This window comes from Silurus aristotelis (assembly GCF_946808225.1).
Source record: "Silurus aristotelis genome assembly, chromosome: 7".
NCBI lineage: Eukaryota > Metazoa > Chordata > Actinopteri > Siluriformes > Siluridae > Silurus > Silurus aristotelis.
Genome location: NC_139580.1, coordinates 11,281,693 through 11,308,877, shown reverse-complemented (window position 1 = coordinate 11,308,877; position 27,185 = coordinate 11,281,693). Strand labels below are relative to the sequence as shown.

The window sequence follows — 27,185 nt, the reverse complement described above, 5'->3', positions numbered from 1 at the left end:
TACAATAATAAAAATAAAATAAAATAATAATAATAGTATGGAAATGTAAGTCACAACGTGTCATTGTTCCTGTTTGTTACCTTTGACCTTTATACCTTTGAACTGTGCACCAAGTTGTCTAAATAAAAGAGCAGTAAGTGCTCACCCAATGATTAAGAAGAATAAATTGCGTTCTTTAAATAAAAAATACCTCCTTAAAAGTTTACTTTGTAGAGCTTATATAGATAATTATTATTATAAAACAGCATTAGTTCTGTTTTGAGCCCTTTCTGAAAAAAAAAAAAAAAAAAAAAAACCCTTTCTTTCTTAAGCTTAGCATGGAACCTTTAAATAACCCATAAATACTTAAGATTTTAACACTGAGTGTGATCAGTATAAACCAAAGCATTCATCTGTTCAATATCATGTTTTATATAATAAATGGTAATGTATCCGTTTATTCATCGTTACAAGAGTAACCTCTTATCTCTGGTCACAGAAGATCTGGAGCTTTTATACTGGTACACTCATTTATACCTTATATTTATATAGGTGTGTTTCTAGAGCCATTTTAAACCTTGAACTGGCTTTTCTCTTGTATTTTGCAAAAACAAAAACAAAAGGAAAACACAAAGCCAACATAGATGCACAAATGGTAATCCAACTTCAAGCCTTCCTTAATTTACCATAATGTATTTAGTTCATCCAAATCGGTTGTTTATCTGTGTCCCTAAACTAGTTCTTTTCAACCCTTGTTGTAGTTTAAAGATTTATAATTCTGGTTTATGCTTTATATGTAACAAACATAACAACATGAAACATATAAATCAAAACACGTCTCAAAATCCAAATGGGTTTGTGTGTAGCATTTACCCTTATCAAAAACATAATCTTGCTGTAAAATGAGAGGACTATGATTTGGATAGAGTCGGCTTTGGTTGCAATTAATATTTTAGATTTTCTAGTTTCTTCTGTTTCACTGCTTTTGTGTTTCACCATTTTCATGTCCTTTACATGTTCTGTTCAACATCTCTTATGTTGTTGTAGTTTCTCCAGTCTTTTTCACTATTCATTATAAAGGTCATTATTGATGACCTCAGTACCTATTTCAACCCTCGGGTCATAACTGCCGGGAGAGATGAACTTGCGCTTCTTTCCAAAGGTTGAGAAGGTGTTGTGGACATCTAGCTCACTGCGATTAGTGGGCCGCAGGGTACAGAGTGCAGATGTAGTCCCAGGAATGTAGACATTGTGTTGGTAGTCAGGTGGCGGTTGACCTTGTGATTGACCTGAAGGCTGCTGTTGTTGGGGAGTTTTTTTTGTAGGGGTGTAGCGGGGTGTCCATGCTCTCTCAGGGACGCCTGTCGCAGGAGAAGACTTCTTGCACTCTGGGTCAGTTAGAAAGGGAGAGAAAGAATATATAATATAATATACATTTTGCCAAACTATAAACTATATACACCAAGGCATAATATAATGACATTTTAACATTATTACAGGTGAAGTGAATAACACTAATTATCTTGTAATCATGGCACCTGTTAGTGTGTGGGATATATTAGGCAGCAAGTGAACATTTTGTCCTCAAAGTTAAGGTATTAAAAGCAGGAAAAATGGGCAAGCATAAGGATATGAGCGAGATTGATAAGGGCCAAATTGCGTTAGATGACTGGGTCAGAGCTTCTCCAAAACTGCAGCTCTTGTGGGGTGTTCCTGCAGTAGCCAGTATTTATCAAAAGTGGTCCAAGGAATGACCAGTGGTGAACTGGCAACAGGGGCATGGGTGTCCAAGGCTCACTGGTGTTCGTGGGAAGCGAAGGATGGCTCGTGTGGTTCGAGCCAACAAACAAGCTACTGTAGCTCAAATTGCTAAAGAATGCTGGTTCTGATAGAAAGGTGTCAGAATACACAGTACATCGCAGTTTGTTGCATATGGGAATGCAAAGCCACAGACCAGTCAATATTTTGCAGGTTGTCATAATAAAATAAAATATTTTGCAGGTTGATCATAAAATATTTTGCAGGTTGATCATAAAATATTTTGCAGGTTGTCATAATTTTATGCCTGATCAATGTACTTTACATAACTTAGCAAATGTTAATATATTGTGTTTTATTATATCGAATAGTATACACAAGTCAAGAGATTTCATTTTGTAATGTATTATATCGAAAAGTAAAAAAATAAATGTGTATATTTAATAAAAAAATATTACAATATATGAAGAAAATATCCATCTGCTTTAAAAAATTACACAAATTCTAGAGATAGACATACAAAATGCCATTTAATAAATTTAATTGTAAAATAACAGACAGTGTCTACCAGTTAATTTTGAATTGCAAGTCCTTACCTAATAGACCAGTAGGTGTTTTGCTTACCTCTCATTCGTGATCCCCAAGTCCAGTACTGTCCTGCAGCCACTGGACTTACATAGTTCTCAGAATCAGTATGCATGACCTTCCTCATGATGGTGCCATCCATATTGATTGAGTTATAACTGAAAAGAGTAATCACAGAGATTGTATTATTATAAGGACTATATGGGTTAGGTGTTATACAACAGTCGAAAATGTTGTGCTTCCAATCTTTCTTTCGTTCTTTAAGCAGGATTTCCTGCAGAGTAAGGCCAAAAGATTAATAAATACCACAAAACACCACATAAATATAAAAGACAAGTAAATCTTAATAACATGTTATGATTCATTGCAAATTTTTTTAAACAGTTTTATTCTGTTCGTGCATCTAATCATGTGTTACCTTTTCAAAGTTGAAGTTTGGTTCTTGTTAAGAGCCCAGTTAGTATTGTCTTGTTTTAACTGCAACACAAGATAAAAAGTTTAACTCTAAAGAAAACTATCCTGAAGTCCTTGTTTATCACATCATTAAAAATAATAATGTCTGATTAGAAAACATAAATAAACTAAAAAGGTGTTGTATGGGTCAAGGCATTCCTACTGAGTGAAATTTTCAAATCACAGCAACAACATTTTGCCACGTTTAGTGATTATAGGCCTTTAGCCTTTACATTTTAAACTTCCGTTGTACCTTGTCTTGTCGTATTTTGCCAAATGAGAGTATTAAACTAATTTGAACAAAATAACCCAACATTTCCTTGTTTTGACTATCGGCTGTGCGTCTTGCGACTGCCACCTTGTGGGCAGAAAAAATATTTATTTAATGAATTGAGTGAAATAAATTCAAGTCCGCATGCTCGTGCCTTGTTCCATTTTCGTCGGTCGAGACGTCGGTAAAAGAGAAGGAGGGCGGGCGGAAGGCTGGGGAATCAGATGCAAAGCCGTTCGTGTTTATTCCGGGTAAAAGAGGCAAGTTCAGACTGATTGAGCGCTCTGTTAACTCCCACAGACACCGTGAAACGGAGAGCGCGGATGTAAGCAATTTATTAGATTAGTCATTCATAATGCTTTCCCCGAAACTAATTAAACCACCGACAGGATGAAACGAGATACGACATTAATCTTTAGATAAATCCACACCAGGCAGAGCATTAATTAGAAAACAAAATATGTTTAATCGTTCAGTGGTTTTTTCTACACCACTCGTGTGCCTGGGAATAAAAGCTCCTGGAATGATTTTCTCGTAACTTAAATAGCTGATGAACATATATAACTGATCTAGCTGATTAAGCTGTGCTGCTTTCTTACTACATTTTACTTGGATGTATGATTTTTTTTATTATCTGTGTTCAAGTTTTTCAAGTTATTGCCGTTTCTGCCACCTTTCTGTCTGCCATGGTGAAAATATCCGCTTTTAAATAAAACCTCATGTGGCCTTGTCATTAATAATAAATTAGACCTATATTAAGTACCTTTACAGTCTGATAGTTCCATCTAGCGGATTTAAAATATAGCTCAAGTCTCTCTCTCTCTCTCTCTCTCTCTCTCTCTCTCTCTCTCTCTCTCTCTCTCTCTCTCTCTCTCTCTCTCCACACACAGATACACCCACGCACAAACTTAAGATTATGTAAGAATCATTCATACAAAGTGCTTCTAATATTTCCCTCCCTCTATGGGTCCCGGTATTGGTCGATCTTGTACAACAAATAGTCTAAAGGTCACGTCTTGTGCTCGTTAATGTGCACGTGCCCTTGAGACAGTCGGGTGTCCTTGATTCTCTCTGAGACTAAATCAGACCGAATATAGTTGCCCTTAATTTCAAAGAAGTCGTTTCCTCACAAGCTGTTAGTTTTCTTTCCGCCTGCGGTATACAGACTTTTATCAGACCATGAGAATGAGAACGCAGTGATTTACTGTGTTTACTGTGAACGTTTTTCACTAAAGCAATATGAAAAGCTGAGTGCTGCTGTAAACAGCTGTGTCTCTTGAAAGAAAAACAGTATATCCGTGAAATGCAGAAGGTTTACGGATGTTGAAGATAGTCGGATGAAAACAGTCGGTCTGAAGAATCACATGTGCAGGGAGATGTCTGATGAAGGTGTTTGGAAAGGTTTAATGGACGTTAGAACTGAACCAGTCCTATCTCTCTATAAGCATGGATTAAAGGGTGTATAGTAACGAGACACTATCACTTGTCAATTAATCTAATAAAAGTTATTACTGGATTATTAGAATTGAATAAAGGTCAATATAAGGGGAGAGTTACACAAAAGTAAACACATCTGAGTTCATTTCGCACGGATCCTTTTCCTTAATGTTCATTTAAAACTAACTAAGTTGTTTTGGCCCAAGTATTAAGAAATTGTTGTTTGTTGAAGTCTTCTTAAACGCAGAAAGTAAGTAACTATAGCAGACTGTCAATATATTGTTTCACTGTCACAGCAAAAAAAACTGCGTCTCACCTCGTTAGGGGTTGTGGCACCGTTATTCGCCGAAGGACCGCGTGAGCTCCACGCCAGATTTTCAGCCTCCTTAGCAGCGTTGTTTCTCGGCGTGTTCGGGCTGTAGGACTTCATGAACATGAAGTCACTCTTGGCTGATTCAGGTGTCAGACACACCTTGTAGCAGTAGTTCTGAGATGTGGTTCCGGTACTGCTCTCTACACAGTTCGTGGGCACCTTCGTCCCGGTAGATATCTGCAGATTCAGGTTGGACTTTTTGCACGATTCGGGTACCGGCTCGGATTCGAGACTGCAGCACGAAGCACCGATAAAGGACATGCTGAAACCTCCAGGACAATCCCGGTCTTTGTAGCACTTCAGAGCTGCCAGTACAATTATGGCTACCAGGAAGATGAGTGACACCACGCTTAAAGAGATGATCAGATAGAGGGCGAGGTTAGAAGGCGCTCGGCGGCTAAGAGCGTGGTCATCGAGTTCAGACAGCGACTCCGGCACGCCGTCTACCAGCGTCAGAATGAGGGATACTGTGGCCGAAAGAGATGGTTGCCCATTGTCCTTGACCAATATAACTAGTCTGTGTCTGGTGGCGTCTTTGTCAACGAAGCGTCGGATGGTCCGAATTTCACCAGTGTATAGCGCGATGCTGAATAGTCCCGGGTCCGTGGCGTGCAGCACTTGATACGAGAGGCGAGAGTTCTGCCCTGCGTCCGCGTCCAGCGCTGTGATTTTTGCGACGAGGTAGCCTGCGTCCGCCGACCTCGGAACCGTCTCCGTAGCAGCCGTGCCGTTCCTCGGCAGCGGGGAAACGACTAGCGGCGCGTTGTCGTTCTGGTCCAATACAAACACGCTGACAGTCACGTTTCCGCTCAGTGGCGGGAAACCGGCGTCCCGCGCCTGAACTCGAATCTGAAAGTTGCGGAGCTGCTCGTAGTCGAAGGAGCGAAGAGCGTAAATGTTGCCGTTGTCCGAGTTAATAGAAACGTACGTCGATACCGGCATGCCCCTTATCTGACCCTCAAGAATAGAGTAGGATAGATATGCGTTCTGGTTAGAGTCCGGATCGACCGCGCTTACGGAGCAAATGGAAGCCCCCGGTGCGTTATTCTCGGTCACATAAACGGTGTAGGACGGCTGGAGGAAGTGAGGAGGATTGTCATTAACGTCAGACACAAGAACGTGAATGGTTTTCCCGGTGGAGAGCAAAGGCGTACCTAAATCCCGCGCAGTCAGAGTGATGTTGTATTCGGCTATCGACTCTCTATCCAGAAATTCACTAGTCGCGAGTGTGTAATAGTTTTTAAAAGACGAATGAAGCCTAAAGGGAACATGGCTGGGAATCTGACAGTCCACCGCTCCGTTTTCCCCGGAGTCACGATCCATGACACTGATCACGGCTATCACAGTCCCTGGAGGCGCGTCTTCCTGAACAGGTGTGGAGACAGAGGTCAGGATGACCTCTGGCGCATTGTCATTAACGTCCAATATATCGACAAGCACTTTACAGTGCACGGCCACGGCGGAGGGACCCTTGTCTTTTGCCTGCACGTAAAGCTCGTACACGCTGGCTTTTTCATAGTCCACAATCGCCTTTACTCGAATTTCACCTGAATAGGAATCAACGCTGAACAGCTCGCGCACTTTCAAGGGCGCGTGGCCACTGAATGAATAGACAATCTCGCCGTTCGAGCCTTCGTCCAAATCCGTGGCGTTGAGCTTGAGCACAAGTGTTCCTCTCGGTGCGTTCTCCACCAGGCTTACCCGGTAAACCGATCTGTCGAATACAGGGACGTTATCGTTCGCATCCAGTACAGTAACCATGATTTGTGCAGTGCCCGAGCGCAGCGGAGATCCGCCGTCCACCGCGGTTAGAACCATTTCGTGCATTTTCTGCTTCTCGCGGTCTAAAGGAGATTCCAGCACGAGCTCAGCAAACTTGCTCCCGTCGTTGCGCGTCTGGACGTCCAACACAAAGTGTTGGTTTGCGCTTAGCAGGTACGAGCGGAGCGAGTTGGTTCCAGCGTCTAGGTCTTGCGCGCTCTCGAGCGGGAACCGTGATCCCGGCGCGGCAGACTCGGTTATCTCTAGGTTGAACTCGCTCCACGGAAAACTCGGAGCGTTGTCGTTTACGTCTAAGATTTCCACTTCAACTCGGTACAGCTCCAGGGGGTTTTCGATGACCACCTGTAAATGCAAGAAACAAACCGGACTCTGTTCGCATAAGTCCTCTCGATCAATCTTTTCGTTCACAAACAAAATCCCGTTTTCCAAATTGACCTCTAAATACTGTTTTCTTGCTCCAGACACTATGCGGAATCGCCGTGCAGACAACCGTGCGACATCCAAGCCCAAGTCCTCGCCAATGTTTCCGACGAATGCGCCATGCTCGCGCTCCTCGAGGACCGAGTAGCGGATCTGCCCGAGCACGCGGTCCAGCGCGCACACGCACATAAGCAGACGGAAAGCTGACCACGCTGATGTCCACTGCCTCCTCTCGAGCCCTTGATCCATCTCTGTAACGCTCAAAAAACCTATGTTTCCAGACGCATAAGTTGTAAAAAAGTGAAAAAGGATTAAAAATAAATATGTTTCATAGTGGACATTATGGCATCATGTCAATGTGAAACCCTCCAAAAAGTAAGATCCTTCTGAGAGGCGCTCCGTGTCTCGGTGCTGCGCTCTGTCTGTGTGTGTGTGTGTGTGTGTGTGTGTGTGTGAGGAGGGGAGGGTCGCACTTTGATTTGACTGCGTACTAGAGGTTTTTGAGGAACGGGTGCGAGAAGGGTCGGGAGGAATGTGTAAGGGAAGAGGGGGGCGTCGTAACGCGTCTTTATTATAATTACTGTATGTACACAATTAACCCGCTCTCTGCCACGCTTTAATAAAACACACACTTTTAATCATCATGACAAGTAAAAGGGTTCTTTTTGGTCTTCCTGCACCTGAGACCTGGACTGAAACATGATTGAAAAAACACCAAAATATAGTGTTTAAGATTAAGAAAAATATATAGCGGTGGTTTTGTGTTCATGTATTTAGTCACTAATCCTTCCCAAGAGATTACAAATAAAACGGTGATTTAAGAGATTTAGGAATTAAGACGTTTACACGGGGATCGTTTTGATCACGCGTCCCAAAATATCTGACATCTTTGATATGCTGCGATATTTTTGATTAATTAATAATCTTCTTGAGTCCTTATAGAAAATTATCTGATGGCACATATGGAGCACGGTCTTGTTAACCCAAATCTTCTTCTCTCTCTCTCTCTCTCTCTCTCTCTCTCTCTCTCTCTCTCTCTCTCTCTCTCTCTCTCTCTCTCTCTTTTTCGTCCCTTTCTCACGCGCGCACACCGGCGCGCGCACACTATTTGGAGCACATTTCTTCAAATGCGTTTAATTATAAAAGTCAGTAGATGAAGATAAGTGAACTCACTGAACCCTTTTACCGCACCTGCAGAAGAGTCGATTATAACAAACCCCGAACACAATCTGTCGCCAAATTTAACCTCAAGCAGGTGGTTAAGCTCCAAACCGAAATGATTACATTCTTACAACATTACACCGGGTTCTCTCGACTCCTTCGGTTTTTTTTAATTAACCGAGTGGAGGATTAGAGGAAGCTATCCGGGGATCAGCCGCGTTGCTCAAAATACAATCAAGAATACAAATGTCTTCGTGGGTTTGAGCAAAAATAATCCAAGCGCCCTCAAGCTGCACCGACTGGGTCACTTTGCACACACATTAACATGCATTACACGAGTCTTTAAACCCAGCTCATCTGAGGAGCATAAAGGTCGTTACTGTCACCAAACCACAGCACTGTAACACTGTAACAATGAGATGGTGAAAGCATTAAAGAGCAGTTTAGTTTTGGAGCATAAATTGATAGCAAGCAGGCTGTATTGGCCTATAGACATTTTTATATTTTTTTACTATCTCTTAGTTGTCACATTTTCTAAGTTTCATTACATAAAAAAATGTGCATGATATTTGACTTGGAGTGTTTTTACACAATACAATAAACCGAGAACTGACCTGTAAACTATACAGTGCTGTCAAATCTCCGCACAACTGTGCACGTACCTATTTTAAAAATTATCTTTGAGCGCCATCTACCGGATTTTGTAAACAGTTACAGTATCAAAGTTTATTGGTTAAAAAAATGAGTTTAAATTCATCGTAACATGTTCCACAAAAATAATAGTAAATATGATACATAATTACATTAATTAAAATGTGGAGTATAGTCTATATATTCTACACAGAGTACATGGGTGCCAGTTGAAATAAAGGTCTGACAGGGCAATTCAAAAAGCATATTGGGGCTCTGTACCAAACCGCACTGGCATATTGAACATAAACAGCTTGATTTCCATATCACATAAAATATATTTTTTGTGCCGAATAAATGTTAAAACACCACAAAAGTCTTTTTTTAAAAAGCCCACAAAAATTATCTGTGGCAAGGCTACCAGAGAACGCTTGATACACCCAAAGTAAAAACACAAAGACACTAGATTCAGAAGTAATCCCTAAACAATAGAGGGAAATAAAAAGGGAAAAAGGGTGATAATTTTTTTTTTTTCTCATGGTTTCATATTTCTTTACTTTGTTGTTTTTAATATAGCATTTTATACCAAATAGCCTTTAATCTTAAAACCTAATTGATACTTTGCCATTTTTTTTTTCAATTAAAAAACACATATTCTTATGTTTTAATCCCAGGTGTAATATAGATGATTATTATTAGATAATGAAATGTATATGAAAAGGTCTCCACTTGTCTTTACTGACTTCTTTATAATGCACCTGAAAAAGAAATAGAGGGTAAAAAAAACTGTTAAAATATTATCCATGCACTTTTCTTTTTCACACCAAGAACTTCAGTCTTGTCTACTTGAAAAATATTTCAACATAACTTTTTACACCTGTAGGGTCAGCAGGTTATCTTCCCAAAAGAAAGTCTGGCCATTGTTTTTATTTTACACTGAAATAATGAATATGTTAGATCCCCTGTTTTTTTGTTTTGTTTTGTTTTGTGTCTCTTTATGTAATTGATATTAAAACAATGTATATACAGTGGGGGAAATCCCCCTACCCTTCTTTTAAAAAAGTCCTTATGGTAGGTTTAACAACAGAGAAAAACAGAAACAATAATAATAATAATAATAATAATAATAATAATAATAATAATAATAATAATAATAAAAAATAAAAAAATAAATTATATATATATATATATATATATATATATATATATATATATATATATATATATATATATATATATATATAATTTTTTTATTTTTTTATTATTATTATTTTTAAAAGAGAAGGGTAGGGGGATTTCCCCCACATTGTTTTCATAAATCCTGTCAAAGCGCGTGTCAAAGCTATCATCATTGCTGGACGACTCTCACCCCCTGTATGAAACAGTTTCATCCATGAGCAGCTCCTTCAGTGACAGACTGTTACATCTGACATACAGTGTCTGAAGGAGCGATACTGAAGGTATTTTCTTCACGCTGCTATTAGATATTAGTTTTACAATCAGAGCAGTGAACCAGTCACCATAACACACACTGTTAATACTGTTTTTTTTTTTTTTTTTTTATAAACTGTGCAATAACATTTATTTACATATTTGTGCAATACAAACAGTGCAATAACATTTTAAACTGTGCAATATCACCTAGTGCAATTTGTTTGTTTGATTGATAACTACTATTATTGTTTTTGTTTTTATTTTCCTTTGTATTTATATACTGTACTGTATATATTTGTATGTTTTTCTTTGCTACTGTAACATGGAAATATGTACTTGGTAGGGGCTCCTTTTGCTTTAATTACTGACTCAATTCAACTAGTGGCATGGAGGTGATTATTCTGTGGCACTGCTGAGGTGGCCTTCAGCTCATCTGCATTTTTTGGTCTTTTGTTTTTCATTTTCCTCTTGACAATACCCTGTGGATTCTCTAAAGGGTTCAGGTCTGGTGAGTTTGCTGGCCAGTCAAGCACACCAACACCGTGGTCATTAAAGCAACTTTTGGTGCTTTTGGTAGTGTGGGCAGGTGCCAAATCCTGCTGGAAATTTAAATAAGCATCTCTATAAAACTAGTCAGCAGAGGAAAACATGATGTGCTCTAAAACTTCCTGGTAGACGGCTGTGCTGACCGTGGACTTGATAAAACACAGAGGACCCACACCAGCAGTGAAACCACCACTGACTGTGCAAACTTCACACTGGACCTCAAGCAACTTGGATTCTGTGATTCTCCTCTCAAGAGGACCCACTGAACAACAGTCCAATCCTGTTTGTCCCATGCCCAGGTAAGACACCTTTGGCATTGTCTCTGGTTCAGGAGTGGCTTGACACAAGGAATGAGTCAGTTGTAGCCTATGGATATGTCTGTGTGTGGAGGCTCTTGAAGCACTGACTCCAGCTGCAGTCTACTCTTTGTTAATTTCCCCAAATTCTATAATGGGCTTTATTTCACCTTTTTCTACCACATTTTTTTCTTCCATTCAATTTTCCATTAATGTGCTTGGATACAGCACTCTGTGAACAGCAGCTTCTTTAGCAATGACCTTTTGTGTCTTACCCTCCATGTGCAGGGTGTCAATGATCATCTTCTGGACAACTGTCAAGTCAGCAGTCTTCCCCCATGATTGTGTAGCCTGAACCGGACTAAAACACCATTTAAAGTCTCAGGAAACCTTTGCAGTTGTTTTGAGTTAATTAGCCGATTAGAGTGCTATGCCACGAATGTCCAATATTGAACTTTTTCCACAATATTTTAATTTTCTACAATACCGAATTTTCGGTTTTTATTAGCTGTAAGCTATAATCATCACAATTAAAAGAAATAAACACTTAAAATATATCAGTCTGTGTGTGATGAATCTATATAATATGAGTTTCACTTTTTGTATTGAATTACTAAAATAAATAAACTTTTTAATGCTATTCTAATTTACTGAGATGCACCTGTACATCTGTATAATTTGAATGTGTCTTTTAACTGGGACAGTGTATGTGGTGAACTTTATTAAAGTTGAGAGTAAAAATTGAATGCATTAAATGTATTAGAAATCCTTAAAATTCTATTTTTTCTTTTAAAAGTTAATTTATGCTTACATTTCATGTTGAAAGAAACATTCCTTTAAATATGCAACTCTAATAGTACTATACAGTGACAAGCAAAGTTTGGGACTTTATTTCTTTATCATCTAAATCGTAAAAAATATTATTATTAAAAATAAATAAATAAATAAATAAATAAATAAATAAATAAATAATAATAATAATAATAATAATAATAATAATAATAATAATAATAATAATAATAATAATAATAATAAATATTTAGCCTGTGGGCTTTTTAGTTTAGACTTCTTACTACTACAGTCTTAGAGCGCCATCTAGTGTCCGTACGGTGAGACTTTTTAATGAAAGACACAATAATACACAATAAGCCAATAAAAGCATAGCAAATGATTTCATTAACCTGCATTCTCGATCCCTTGCCTACAAGTTTCTTTAATCAGATAGCTCCAGAGGTAATTGAACCTGTTTTAAAAATAATGAACTCTTCCATTAGCACTGGTTATGTACCTAAATCCTTCAAACTGGCAGTTATCCACCCCCTAATTAAGAAACCTGACCTTGACCCATGTCAGTTGTCCAACTACAGACCAATATCAAATCTCCCCTTTATATCCAAAATTTTAGAAAAGGTTGTAGCACAGCAGTTATGCTCACACCTACTTACGAATAACATTTTTGAAATGTATCAGTCAGGATTTCGGCCTCATCATAGCACAGAGACGGCGCTAGTTAAGGTGGTAAATGGCCTGTTATTTGCCTCTGATCAGGGTTTTGTCTCCTTACTTGTTTTGCTCGACCTTAGTGGAGCTTTTGACACCACTGATCACACTATACTGCTTGCTAGACTTGAGAACGCTGTTGGAATAAAGGGAACAGCTCTCTCTTGGCTCAGGTCTTATTTGACTGATCGCTATCAGTTTGTTGATGTAAATGGTGAGTTCTCCACACTCTATGAGGTAAAGTTTGGTGTTCCTCAAGGATCTGTCTTAGGCCCACTGCTTTTCCCTTTATATATGCTGCCTCTTGGTGAAATCATTCATAAACATGGGATTCGCTTCCATTGTTATGCTGATGAAACACAGCTGTATATTTCAGCAAAGCCAGATGAGAGAGATCAGCTTAACAATGTTGAGAAGTGTGTAAAGGACATTAGACAGTGGATGCCTAATAACTTTCTTCTGCTCAACTCAGATAAGACGGAAGCACTTTTACTAGGACCACATGCAGCTAGAAGTAAACTTTCTGATTACGAGCATCTCTGGATGGTGTTTTTGTTTCAGCGTGTACGGCTGTCAAAGACCTTGGTGTGATTATTGACCCGAGTCTTTCCTTTGAGTCTCAAGTGAATAATATTACCAGGATCGCCTTCTTTCACCTTAGAAATATTGCTAAAATTAGAAATATGATTTCGTTACGGGATGCAGAAAAACTAGTTCATGCTTTTGTTACTTCTAGATTAGACTACTGTAACGCTTTACTGTCTGGGTGTGCGAGTAAGTGCATAAATAAGCTTCAGTTAGTTCAGAATGCAGCAGCAAGAGTCCTCACTAGATCTAGGAAATATGACTACATCACCCCTGTATTAATCATCTACACTGGCTCCCAATTAAATCTCGCATTGATTATAAAATACTACTACTGACGTATAAAGCACTTAACGGTCTCGCACCGCAGTATCTGAGTGAACTTCTGTACCAGTATGATCCTCCACACCTACTTAGATCAAAAGGTGCTGGCTATCTGTTGGTTCCTCAAATAATGAGGACTACAGCAGGGGGCAGATCTTTCTCTTATAAAGCCCCACAGTTATGGAACAGTCTTCCAACCAGTGTTCGGGACTCAGACACAGTCTCAGTGTTCAAGTCGAGGTTGAAAACGTATTTATTTAGTCAAGCCTTTTATCAGTAGATTTTTCTTAGGTAAAGGCTCAGATCTGGAGGGAACATGGATATAGAGTGTTTGGTGAACTGGTATATTTGTATGCTGTCGTCCCCTCACATTCACACGTTCACTCTGGTTTGTTGACGGTGGTGTGGTGGGTCGTCTCTTATCCCAGAGATCCCTCATGTCTGTGTTACCTTCTGGTTCTCCCTTTTAGTTATGCTGCCATAGCGAGTCTTGCCGGAGTCCAAACTGCACAGTGACATTAACTTTCATACACTAATAGGGACACTTAATAATGCATATCCTTCTCTTCCCGTCACCCTCTCTCTCTCTCTCTCTCTCTCTCTCTCTCTCTCTCTCTCTTTCTCTCTCTCTCTCTCTCTCTCTCTCTCTCTCTCTCTCTCTCTCTCTCTCTCTTGGTCGAGTTAAACATGCTCCTGAGGCTCCAGTGACCACTGTTCCTGCCCCTCTCCCCTCCGTGGATCTTCACACTTCTGTGCAGCTTGGGACGGTCTCTCATCAACACCTTGGGTGGTTCCATGTAATTCCAGAGTAGAACAGGTGCTTTGAGGATGGATTGGACTGTAGTTGGTGTCGGCGGTCTGCTGCACTGACTCGGGAGTGCAGTTTGCTTCTGATCGTCATCACTGTACCCCGCAGCATTGTATATCTGCTTCAAATGGACATTTAGTACAACCCAGATGAGGATGGGTTCCCTCTTGAGTCTGGTTCCTCTCAAGGTTTCTTCCTTATACCATCTCGGGGAGTTTTTCCTTGCCACAGTTGCTCATCAGGGACAAACATACTTACAAAGAACATATTTACGTTTAAGCACCACATTATCTGTGTAAAGCTGCTTTGAGACAATGTTCATTGTTAAAAGCGCTATACAAATAAAAATGAATTGAATTGAATTGAATTAAAAATGAACTGTACAACCAAATAATACAAAGAAATGTAAAAAAAAAAAAAAAAGATAAAATTTGTAACAATTAACATGGCACAGAATTATTCAGAAGATTGAAGTCCTGCCTTGAATTAAAGAGCCTCAACCTTTGTTTTATGTTTCATTGATTTCTAACAGTACCAGTCAAAAGGTACTATGTGATCCATATACATTTGGAATGTTTATACAAATTTATAAAATTATAATTTTGATAAAGGTAGCTCTTGGTTTTCCTTTCCTGCAACGGTCCTTATGATGGCCTGTTTGATGGTTTTGGAGATTGCACTTGGAGATACATTTAAGGTTCTTAATATTTTTTTTGATTGACTGACTTTAATTTTTTTAAGTTATGATTGAGTGTATTTTCTATTTGCTTAAGTGAGCATTTCTTGCCATAATATGGATTTGTACAGTAGTTGTAGTAGCACAAATAGAGCTACTGACTCTGTACTCACCCTTTTCCTTGGCACAAGACAACTCTTAAGTACATAAAGAAGGCAAAAAACGTAACAAATAAACAAGGCGCATCTGTGAATTGAAAATGATTCCAGGTGAGCAACTCCTGAAAGGAGTTGAGAGAATAATCTGATGAGAGAATGTCACAAGTTTGCTAAGTTGTCATAAAAGCTGAACGTAGCAACTTTAGACTATCTAAAATATAAAAAATATTCTGGGTTGTGTAACAATTTTTTATTTGCTTCATAATTTCAAACGTGTTTTTCATAGTTTGGATGTCTTCAGTAATAATGTAAAATATTCAAAATAAAGAAAACACACTGAAGGATAAGGTATGTCCAGACTTCTGACTGGTATTGTACATATTATTTTAATATTTAAAAAACAATGGATTTCAGACACTTGCATTTATGAATATAAAATTAAACGAATAAGGTACTTCATACAAACTGAGTAGGACCATCTTCCATATATGATTTTGCAAACAGAAATTTGGCTAGTCTGTTGACCTGGAGATTTTGGACCTTGGACCGAGATGTGGAATCAACAGAACGCAAATGAAAAACAAACAAACAAACAAACAAACAAACAAACAAACAAACAAACACGTTTAAAGTAGGGAGAAAAAAAGAGGCCTAACTCTCGCACTAAGGTGTTTAGTTACTTTAGTATTCACACATGCCTGTGTTTGAATTCTTTGATTCTAATTTAGTTTTCAATCTTTTTCCAAGACGTGAGATTAATTTATATCTCATCAAGCATCAGGTGTATGACAGATTTCATTATCTAATGTCTGATGCTTCACAGGATATCTCCATACCTAATTTATTCATTCATTATATAATCATTAGTGTTCACTGTATTTATATTGATAGTGTACACTATTGTCTTAAACATACTGAATAAGCCCCTGCTGGCTAGTTATAAAATGTTTAGGTATTATGTAAATGTACACCAGCTCTGTTGGGGCCATGCCAGCATACACGTCACTTCACTAGGTGAATATTTTACTAAATTGTGTAGCAACTCATTTTCTGGTTGGGCTTAAACCAGATGATTTTTAAGAGCTTTTATTTTGAAGTCTTTGTCTCCCATATAAGACTACAAATTCATTCATAACGATTTATTTTCTGCAGGTGACGTTTACAGCTCCGCGACAAATACTATTTTCTGCTTTCAAAATAAAATAACCTAATCTGAGGTAAAGCTATATCAGAGGAGTATAAGAATCTCACTCTGAAATAAAGAACAGAGTTTTAAAAAGTAGAAATAATACTAATATATATTATGATATACTAGTCATATAATAAGTCTTAAAAATTATTATTATTTTTTTATTCATGTTTATCTTTTATGTACAATTAAAACAAATTATTTAGTAACTATTGAAAAAAACGGGGTTGGAAAAAAAATGCACAAATATTTATAAATTTTATTTTTAAAATAATTAGTAATAATATTGCTTAAATAGGCAATACAGAACAAAGACTAGTGCGTCAGCGTAGCCAAGCGGTTACTTCGGAATTGATATCATCAATCATAAATCGGGGAAACCCGGTTCGAACCGCAGGTGCTGTCTGACGCTTTAACTTTTTATTTTGATAAGATAAGATATACCTTTATTCGTCCTACAGTCGTAACATTTCTGAATAAGTGAGGGTTTATGAATAAGTTGGAAAAAACCTTTGGGTGAGCTAACACTACTTACACTTTCGTTTTTGTCGCGTGATTGATACTTTTTGTGACCATTGGTACCGCTGATAAACTATTCTTACTTGGTGCCTAATACGGTAAATCCCAGCCTTTCACGTGTGCTTTCTGTAACGAGACAATCAATCAGTGCTTTTCACGTCATCTGTTACCTCACTCGTCTCAATCTTAGAAATAGAAACATTAAAAATGCAGTAAAGATGGATATTAAAAGTACACATGGTCACATTACCATGCAACAAAACTGAAAGTACGAGGAATATTAGCGTTAGAGAAGTCACTTAAAAAAAAAATCCAAATTATTTATAATAGATTATTTATGAAAACGCCAGACAGCACCAGCGGTTCGAACCCGGTTTCCCAGGTCAACAATTTCTGAAGGAAGTAACCGCTTGGCTAAGCTGGCGCGAGAGAATAAGCTGTTTATCTATAATAAGTACAGTAAGCGTCTAGGCTTTTACTAACTAGGTTGTCTTATGGAGTAATTATTTATTTCCTTTTTGTGCATTTTATTGTTAATAGATTTTGAAAACATGAACTATGTTTTATAAGTCACGTGTATAAACCACGAACTGAGGCAGTAGTGAACTCGTTCTGACAGTATACATGAATTCAGTGGCACAAAAATACATGTAAAACATCAGAAAATTATATTAATGGATTTTAATGGATGGATTTGATCTTTTTCTTTTTTCTTTCTGTAAATGTCACTGTGACATTATTATCTCTAGTTTGTTTGGCATCGAATAAAAAATTATTATGAAAGAACTTCAAAACAGAGACACAATACAAAATTAAAATAACAAAATAGCTTATAAACCTTTCCATAATGAAAAATCAACTGTGACGAAACAGGGCATGGTTACTGTCAAAATCTTATTTAAGTCAAAATAAATGTATAGAGCCAAAAAGAAAAGAAAGGAAAGGAAAAAATTAAGCACGTTTGTACATAATCATAATGTTGAATAAAAAATAAAAATTCCAAATGTCCAACTTATTAGTTTATTTGTTTGTTCCTCTAAATCAGTGAACAGTATAAGGTCCTTATATACACCCAGAAATCATGTCATTTTAAAAGGCTGTGGGGGAACTACAGACTATAAATACAGGACAACAACAAAAACAACAACAACAACATAATAATAATAATAATAATAATAATAATAATAATAATAATAATAATAATAATAATAATAATAATAAAAAGAATCTGGAATTAAAACTATTTTATTATTTATTATTTAGTGTGATACATATAATGGATTATGGACAGTGTATGGATTAGAGACAGTGGCACTGAGTAAAAGACAGGAGGTGAAGCTGGAGGTAGCAGAGCTGAAGATGTTGAGGTTTTTGTTGGGAGTGATGAGGATGGACAGGATTCGAAATGAGTTTATTAGAGGGACAGCCCATGTAGGATGTTTTGGAGACAAGGTGAGGGAGGCGAGATTGAGATGGTTTGGATATGTGCAGAGGAGGGACATGAGTTATATTGGTAGAAGAATGCTGAGGATGAAGCCCCAGGTAGGAGGAAAAGAGGAAGGCCAAGGAGGAGGTTCATGGATGTGGTGAGGGAAGACATGCAGGTAGTTGGTGTGAAAGAGGCAGATGTAGAGGACAGGGGGGTATGGAGACGGATGATCAGCTGTTGCGACCCCTAATGGAAGCATCCGAAAGTGGAAGAAGAAGAAGTGTGATACAAGGTTTCACACTTATTTGTCATGTACACAAAATGTCAGGAACAGTTATGCATTGAAGTGTTGACTTAGAGGCTTAGGACCTCTACAGCTGCATGTACAAATACAAAAATACACAACAGAGTGTCAGATTTGGTAGAGGCACTTGATGAACAGCAATGATCAGGCTGCCACATCTCCTCGGCATGACTGAGATTTGACTGGGCCATTCTAGCACATATCGAGTATCTGTTTTGAAACACTCCAGTGCAGTCCATACAATCCCTTTTGCAAAAACAAAAATGATTTATTTAGGTCTGGATGAAGGTCTAAAACACCACATATTACCTTAAAAGTTATGAGGGAAATACTTTCCAGAAGTCAAGAGTCGACAGTCACACTCTCAAAACTAGGCACTGGCATGCTCGGGACAAGGCTCAGATTCAGACAGTGGCTGGATAAAAACTTATTAGACATTTGTTAGTTTGAAGACAAAGAGACAAAGAAAGGAACAAAATGGTATTATTAATAATCATAATAATAATAATAATAATAATAATAATAATAATAATAATAATAATAATAATAATAATAATAAATAACAATAACAGATAAAGATAGATAGATAGATAGATAGATAGATAGATAGATAGATAGATAGATAGATAGATAGATAGATAGATAGATAGATAGATAGATAGATAGATAGATAGATAGATAGATAGAAAAATTAAAGTAAATTATTTCAGGTAAATAAAATGAATTCAGAGCTGACAGAGCAGAGCAGAGTTATTCTAGCACTTTTTGGACTGAAAATTAGGCAAGCAGTGCTAAAAAGCAGCAGATGGGGGTAAGGGGTGTTAAGACATCTTAAACAGAGGTGTAAAATGTAATTGGTAAGTCATTAATGACTGTAAATGTAAAATAAAGTGGAGTAAAAAGCATATATTGAATCATAAATGTGGTTGAGTAGATAATAAAAGTTGCTTATATCTCTGATACTCAGTAAACTTCAGATACTCCAGTGTCTGCAACACTGGAGCCCCGCAGGCAATGGTTCTGGCCCGGTTCCTCTTCACCGTCTACACTGCAGATGTCATGTTCAGCTCAGCAACCTGTCACCTGCAGAAGTTCTCTGATGACTCTGACATTGTTGGCCTGATCACAGATGATGATGACACGGAGTACAGAACTTTGTGGACTGGTGCCAATGAAGCTGCCTCCAGATAAATGTGGGGAGTACAAAACAACTGGTGGTGGATTTACGTAAGCAAAAACAAACTTCATTCTCACCAGTGAACATTCAGGGAAAGGACATTGTTAGAGTGGACTCTTACAAATACCTGGGTGTTCCTGCAAACTTGACTGGACAGATAACACTATAATAATAACAATAACAAATATTTTATGCAATAAATGTACAATAGCACTACAGGTAGTTGTCGACTTACGACCACAATTGGGACTGACCAAATGGGTCGTAACGCGGTCGTAAGTAGAGTAGGCTATATGTACAGTACTGTGAAATTATGCCGGAAGCTGGTAAAAAAAAAAAAAAAAACGTGCGCCGTGGCTAGCGATTGTGGTCGTAAAGTCGAACGATCGTAAATTGCATATGTTGCAAGTCGACGACTACCTGTAATGTAAAACCGTGCAATATTTCCTATGTGCAATATGTGCGATAGTGTAACTACTTATAAGTGGTCTCTTTTTCTTTTACAGTGGAAAATTTCTAAATAAGTGAGGGTTTATGAATAAGTTTGAAAAAACCTTTGGGTGAGCTAACACTACTTACACTTTCGTTTTTGTCGCGTGATTGATACTTTTTGTGACCATTGGTACCGCTGATAAACTATTCTTACTTGGTGCCTAATACGGTAAATCCCAGCCTTTCACGTGTGCTTTCTGTAACGAGACAATTAATCAGTGCTTTTCACGTCACCTGTTACCTCACTCGTCTCAATCTTAGAAATAGAAACATTATAAATGCAGTAAAGATGGATATTAAAAGTACACATGGTCACATTACCATGCAACAAAACTGAAAGTACGAGGATTATTAGCGCTAGAGAAGTCACTTAAAAAACATTTCCAAATTATTTATAATAATAGATTATTTATGAAAACGCCAGACAGCGCCAGCGGTTCGAACCCGGTTTCCCAGGTGTTAACCATGTTTAGAGGAAGTAACCGCTTGGCTAAGCTGGCGCGAGAGAATAAGCTGTTTATCTATAATAAGTACAGTAAGCGTCTAGGCTTTTCCCAAATATGTTGTCTTATGGAGTAATTATTTCTTTCCTTTTTGTGCTTTTTAAAAATTATTTTATTGTTAATAGATTTTGAAAACATAACCTATGTTTTATGAGTCACGTGTATAAACCACGAACTGAGGCAGTAGTGAACTCGTTCTGACAGTATACATGAATTCAGTGGCACAAAAATACATGTAAAACCTCAGAAAATTATATTAATGGATTTTAATGGATGGATTTGATCTTTTTCTTTTTTGTGACTAAACAGGGCATGGTTACTGTCAAAATCTTACTCAAGTCAAAATAAATGTATAAAGCCAAAAAGAAAAGAAAGTAAAGGAAAAAAATCAAGCACGTTTGTACATAGTCATAATGTTTAATAAAAATAAAATAAAAATCCAAATGTCCAACTTATTAGTTTAATTTGTTTGTTCCTCTAAATCAGTGAACAGTATAAGGTCCTTATATACACCCAGAAATCATGTCATTTTAAAAGGCTGTGGGGAACTACAGACTATAAATACAGGACAACAACAACAACAACAACAACAACAACATCATAATAATAATAATAATAATAATAATAATAGGGGGAGTGGAATATAGGGGGAGTGGTGGCTCCAGCGGTTAAGGCGCTGGGTTGCCGATCGGCAGGTCTGGGGTTCAAGCCCCGGTATTGCCAGGCTGCCACTCTTGGGCCCTTGAGCAAGGCCCTTAACCCTCTATGCTCCAGGGGTCCCTTACGAGGGAAATATCAAGGTCCGTGACGTGGGGCCGCCTTCCCGTGGGCTCACCACCTGCAGGAGGGACCGTAAGGGACGGTGCTGTGAGGATTGGGCAGCAGTCGAAGGCGGGGGTCTGCTTAGACTGCTGCCCCCGCGACCCGAATTACGGATAAGCGGGAGAAAATTACAATCATGACATAATAAAAATCTGGAATTAAAACTATTTTATTATTTAGTGTGATACATATAATGGATTATGGACAGTGTATGGATTAGACACAGTGGCATTGACTAAAAGACAGGAGGTGAAGCTGGAGGTAGCAGAGCTGAAGATGTTGAGGTTTTTGTTGGGAGTGACGAGAATGGACAGGATTCGAAATGAGTTTATAAAGGGACAGCCCATGTAGGATGTTTTGGAGACAAGATGAGGGAGGCAAGATTGAGATGGTTTGGACATGTGCAGAGAAGGGACATTAGTTATATTGGTAGAAGAATGCTGAGGATGGAGCCACCAGGTAGGAGGAAAAGAGGAAGGCCAAGGAGGAGGTTCATGGATGTGGTGAGGGACGACATGCAGACTGAGATTTGACTGGGCCATTCTAGCACACATCGAGTATCTGTTTTGAAACACTCCAGTGCAGTCCATACAATCCCTTTTGAAAAAACAGAAATGATTTATTTAGGTCTGGATGAAGGTCTAAAACACCACGTATTACCTTAAAAGTTATGAGGGAAATATACTTTCCAGAAGTCAAGAGTCCACAGTCACACTCTCAAAACTGGGCACTGGCATGCTCGGGACGAGGCTTAGATTCAGACAGTGGCTGGATAAAAACTTATTAGACATTTGTTAGTTTGAAATGATCCAGTCATCAAAAGTAAAAGAGCTTTATTGGCCAGGCATACAAGGAATTTGATTCTGGTTTAGAGTTAACCGACAGTGCACATTTAACATACATGCAGTGCTGGACTAAAACAACACATATACTAATACAAACTTAATTACAACTAACACAACTTAATAATCAAGCAGAGAAGACAGTTTAAATTGGCTTGAGATGGAAAGTGACATAATAGTCTAATGATTATCCAGATGGTTAGAAGCATATTGCACATTAGAAAGAGATTTCAAGTGAAAGATTACTACAACCACAATAACACATAACACATCTAGACACAACTAGATGAACCAGCATAGAAGACAGCACACACTGGCCTATGACAGAAAGTGACATTATAGTGCATTGATTGTCCCAATAATTAAAAAGGGGAAGAGACAAAGAAAGGAACAAATAGTATTATTAATAATAATAATAATAATAATAATAATAATAATAATAATGATAATAATAATAATAATAATTATAATAATAATAATAATAATAATAATAATAATAATAATAACAGATAGATAGATAGATAGATAGATAGATAGATAGATAGATAGATAGATAGATAGATAGATAGATAGATAGATAGATAGATAGATAGAAATAAATAAAATGAATTCAGAGCTGACAGAGCAGAGCAGAGTTATTCTAGCACTTTTTGGACTGAAAATTAGGCAAGCAGTGCTAAAAAGCAGCAGATGTGGGTAGGGGGTGTTAAGACATCTTAAACAGAGGTGTAAAATGTAATTGGTAATGTGGTTAAGTAGATAATAAAAGTTGCTTATATCTTTGATACTCAGTAAACTCCAGATACTCCAGTGTCTGCAATGGTTCTGGCCCGGTTCCTCTTCACCGTCTACACTGCAGATGTCATGTTCAGCTCAGCAACCTGTCACCTGCAGAAGTTCTCTGATGACTCTGACATTGTTGGCCTGATCACAGATGATGATGACACGGAGTACAGAACTTTGTGGACTGGTGCCAATGAAGCTGCCTCCAGATAAATGTGGGGAGTACAAAACAACTGGTGGTGGATTTATGTAAGCAAAAACAAACTTAATTCTCACCAGTGAACATTCAGGGAAAGGACATTGTTAGAGTGGACTCTTACAAATACCTGGGTGTTCCTGCAAACTTGACTGGACAGATAATACTGAGGCAATTTACAAGAAATAACAGAGCAGACTCTTTCTGCTGAGGAGACTAAGGTCTTTTGTTGTGCAAGGAGACCTACTGAAAACCTTCTTTGACTCTTTGGTGGCCAGCTCAATCCTGGGGATTCCCCTGGACAATGTACAGGAGGTGGGAGAAAGGAAGATGGTAGCTAAACTTTCATCATTAGTGGAGAATGACTCTTACCCCCTGTATGAAACAGTTTAATCTCTGAGCAGCTCCTTCAGTGACAGACTGTTACATCCTAAGTGTCTGAAAAAGTGATACAGAAGGCCTTTTCTCCCGGCTGCTATTAGACTTTACAATCAGTCACCAAAATATACAATATTTTGTTTTTGACTGTGCAATAACAACAATAACAAATATTTTATGCAATAAATGTACAATAGCACTACAGGTAGTTGTCGACTTACGACCACAATCGGGACCGACAAATTGGTCGTAACGTAAGTAGAGTAGGCTATATTTACAGTACTGTTAAATTATGCCGGAAGCTGGTAAAAAAAAAAAAACGTGCGCCGCGGCTAGCGATTGTGGTCGTAAAGTCGAATGATCGTAAGTTGCATAGGTTGCAAGTCGACGACTACCTGTAATGTAAAACCGTGCAATATTTCCTATGTGCAATATGTGCGATAGTGTAACTACTTATAAGTGGTCTCTTTTTCTTTTTCCTTTGTATTTATACACTGTATTGTGTATACATTTATTATGTCTCTACTTTTATTTATAAATATATATAGTACAGTCCAAAAGTTTGGACACACCTTCTCATTCAAAGAGTTTTCTTTATTTTCATGACTATGAAAATTGTAGAGTCACACTGAAGGCATCAAGGGCTATTTGACCAAGAAGGAGAGTGATGGGGTGCTGCACCAGATGACCTGGCCTCCACAGTCACCAGACCTGAACCCAATCGAGATGGTTTAGGGGTGAGCTGGACCGCAGAGTGAAGGCAAAAGGGCCAACAAGTGTCAAGCATCTCTCGGGGAACTCCTTCAAGACTGTTGGAAGACCATTTCAGGTGACTACCTCTTGAAGCTCATCAAGAGAATGCCAAGAGTGTGCAAAGCAGTAATCAAAGCAAAAGGTGGCTACTTTGAAGAACCTAGAATATGACATTTTTCAGTTTTCACACTTTTTTGTTATGTATATAATTCCATATATAATTCCACATGTGTTAATTCATAGTTTTGATGCCTTCAGTGTGAATCTACAATTTTCATAGTCATGAAAATAAAGAAAACTCTTTGAATGAGAAGGTGTGTCCAAACTTTTGGTCTGTACTGTATATATATATATATATATATATATATATATATATATATATATATATATATATATATATATATATATATATATGCTGCTATAACAATGAAATTTCCCCACTGTAGTACGAATAAAGGTATTCCTTGACTTATCTTAAAACTAGAAAATATCCAAAAATTCTTTAAGTACAGTTAATGATGTATATTAACTCAAACATTTGACACCACTGGTTAGCACCAGTAATATAAAGAAAACCTATACAATATTATATAAATTAAATTAAAAAAAAAAAATCTAGATTTGATGAAAACGCCAGACGGCGCCAGTGGTCGATCCCAGTAACTCAGAAGTACACCAGGTGTAAATTTGAGCGAAGTAACCACTCGGCTATGCTGACGCAGCGCCACATTCCAGCTAACTTAACGCTTACGGTATGACTATTGGGCGGTATATTGTATTTAGAAAACAAAAGAATAAGGTGAAAGTAAAATATAGCGTTATAATATTTCCGACAAAATTCACACGTGCTAGAAGACAGATTTAATTCTAACACTGTTGCAACATGTCTGATTACATTTAAATACTGCAATTATGACCGCAGGAAAGGATATCAAAATCAAGTACAACACCACATGTTTTAGTAAAATAAGGCTGCCACATATTAAAACTATAACCATGATCAGGTTTTATTATTGCAACACTGGGGGGTGGCCACTCCGTTCATGTTCCAGTAATATACTCTCAGAAAGCCTGTATACCGACATCAGTCATTTAACACACCTGTGTAACACACTTCCGTGTTTCACAGATATGAATCTGAATCTAGTGAATGAATAGGAGTCTTAATTTGCTGTACTCTCAAACACTTTGAGTCATTTCAAATTGTAATTGATTATAGTTGGGATAATTGGCCCTTGTTAATCTACAGTGCTAATCATGGTATTCAACGCCATCTCATACACACATACCTGGCTAACTACGATGAAATGACCCAATAACCTGTTCTCAAAATAACCAGCAGGTGGTAGCATTGCGCCACTTTACTTCCATGATTTGTGAACTAAATCACCTGGGTTCACTCCAATTGAACAAGCCTGGACATACCTGCTGTGTCTTCTGTTTGAGTGAGTAGATAATTAGAAATGAAGATGAAAAGTGAATAAATTAAAATGTGCCTACAGCAACATCTAAGGCTTTCTGAGAGTATATTACTGGAACATGAACGGAGTGGCCACCCCCCAGTGTTGCAATAATAAAACCTGATCATGGTTATAGTTTTAATATGTGGCAGCCTTATTTTACTAAAACATGTGGTGTTGTACTTGATTTTGATATCCTTTCCTGCGGTCATAATTGCAGTATTTAAATGTAATCAGACATGTTGCAACAGTGTAATACAGCAAGAGCATGTAGACAGCACAGCTACTGATTAAATACAGTGTCTTAGATCTGTGCTTCCCAATGCAGGTCCTTGAGTGACCCTGCTCTTTGCAGATGCTTCTTCTTCTTCTGCTTCTTCTTCTTCTTCTTCTTCTTCTTCAGCACACTTGGTTAACTTTACATATGTCTTATCCAGTTAAAGCAATTCCAGTAGAATGCATATGAGTGATTTCTATGGACAAGAATTTCAACAAATTTTTCCCAGTGATGGGAAAAGAACCCGAAACCCTTTTATCCTAAACTCAATTGCCTAAGAGCTATTGTTGAGTCTTTTTGTAATTATTTCGATGAAAGACAGATTTGTGTTAGGAACTGCTGGTTTAAACCATTAATTGGGCTTGTTATGTTTGTCAAATTCTATATAAACCATAAAAGATAAGTAAAAAAAAATGTATATTAAAGAACAGTGAACAAACCAAGCTGTGAGCTGTACCTTTTTTTTATTTTATGTTGCATCACAGTGTTAACCCGCAATTCCCTGAATATGCTTAGTAATTTATGGTTGATTGTCATTAATCAATATAGACACAGGTATAAAGAGTATGGCCATTACCAAAACTGTTACATTTAGCAGAAATCTAAAAAAAAAAAGCCATTTACATACATCTCTACTAAAAGATAAAGCCCACTGTATGTATTGCCTGCTGTAGCTGTACATGAAGCACAGATACTGTAAATTGATTTTATGTTTTTGAAAAAAAAGCTTCACTACTCCTTTAACATGGCAAGGGAAATTGCAAAAATTTCCCTTGCCATGTGTTCTGCAGAGGCAATCCAGCTACAACACTGTTTATTATTTACACACAGATTTATTTAGTTGTTTCTAATGCATGTAAAATATGTCCTAGTTTTGTGTGTTTC

The 27,185-nt window shown here is 37.7% G+C and overlaps 1 protein-coding gene across 1 annotated transcript; it reads right to left on the bottom strand.

Annotated features, from left to right (window-relative positions):
- Window positions 1-15: 15 nt before the first annotated feature.
- On the bottom strand, window positions 16-7,530 carry LOC310729013 (protocadherin-10). The gene is made up of 4 exons (XM_083546958.1): window positions 4,800-7,530; window positions 2,741-2,799; window positions 2,362-2,480; window positions 16-1,367 (listed from the first exon to the last, which is right to left on the bottom strand). The coding sequence occupies exons 1-4, from the start codon at window positions 7,305-7,307 to the stop codon at window positions 1,045-1,047; spliced, it is 3,009 nt and encodes a 1,002-aa protein (XP_083403084.1). The 5' UTR covers window positions 7,308-7,530; the 3' UTR covers window positions 16-1,044.
- Window positions 7,531-27,185: the final 19,655 nt, after the last annotated feature.

Coding starts and splice junctions, on each gene's coding strand:
- LOC310729013 (XM_083546958.1), bottom strand. CDS start 7,307: ATGGATCAAGGGCTCGAGAGGAGGCAGTGGACATCAGCGTGGTCAGCT. Junction 2,481..2,740: donor CAAACTTCAACTTTGAAAAG/GTAACACATGAT, acceptor TACTCTTTTCAG/TTATAACTCAATCAATATGG. Junction 1,368..2,361: donor TTGGGGATCACGAATGAGAG/GTAAGCAAAACA, acceptor TAACTGACCCAG/AGTGCAAGAAGTCTTCTCCT.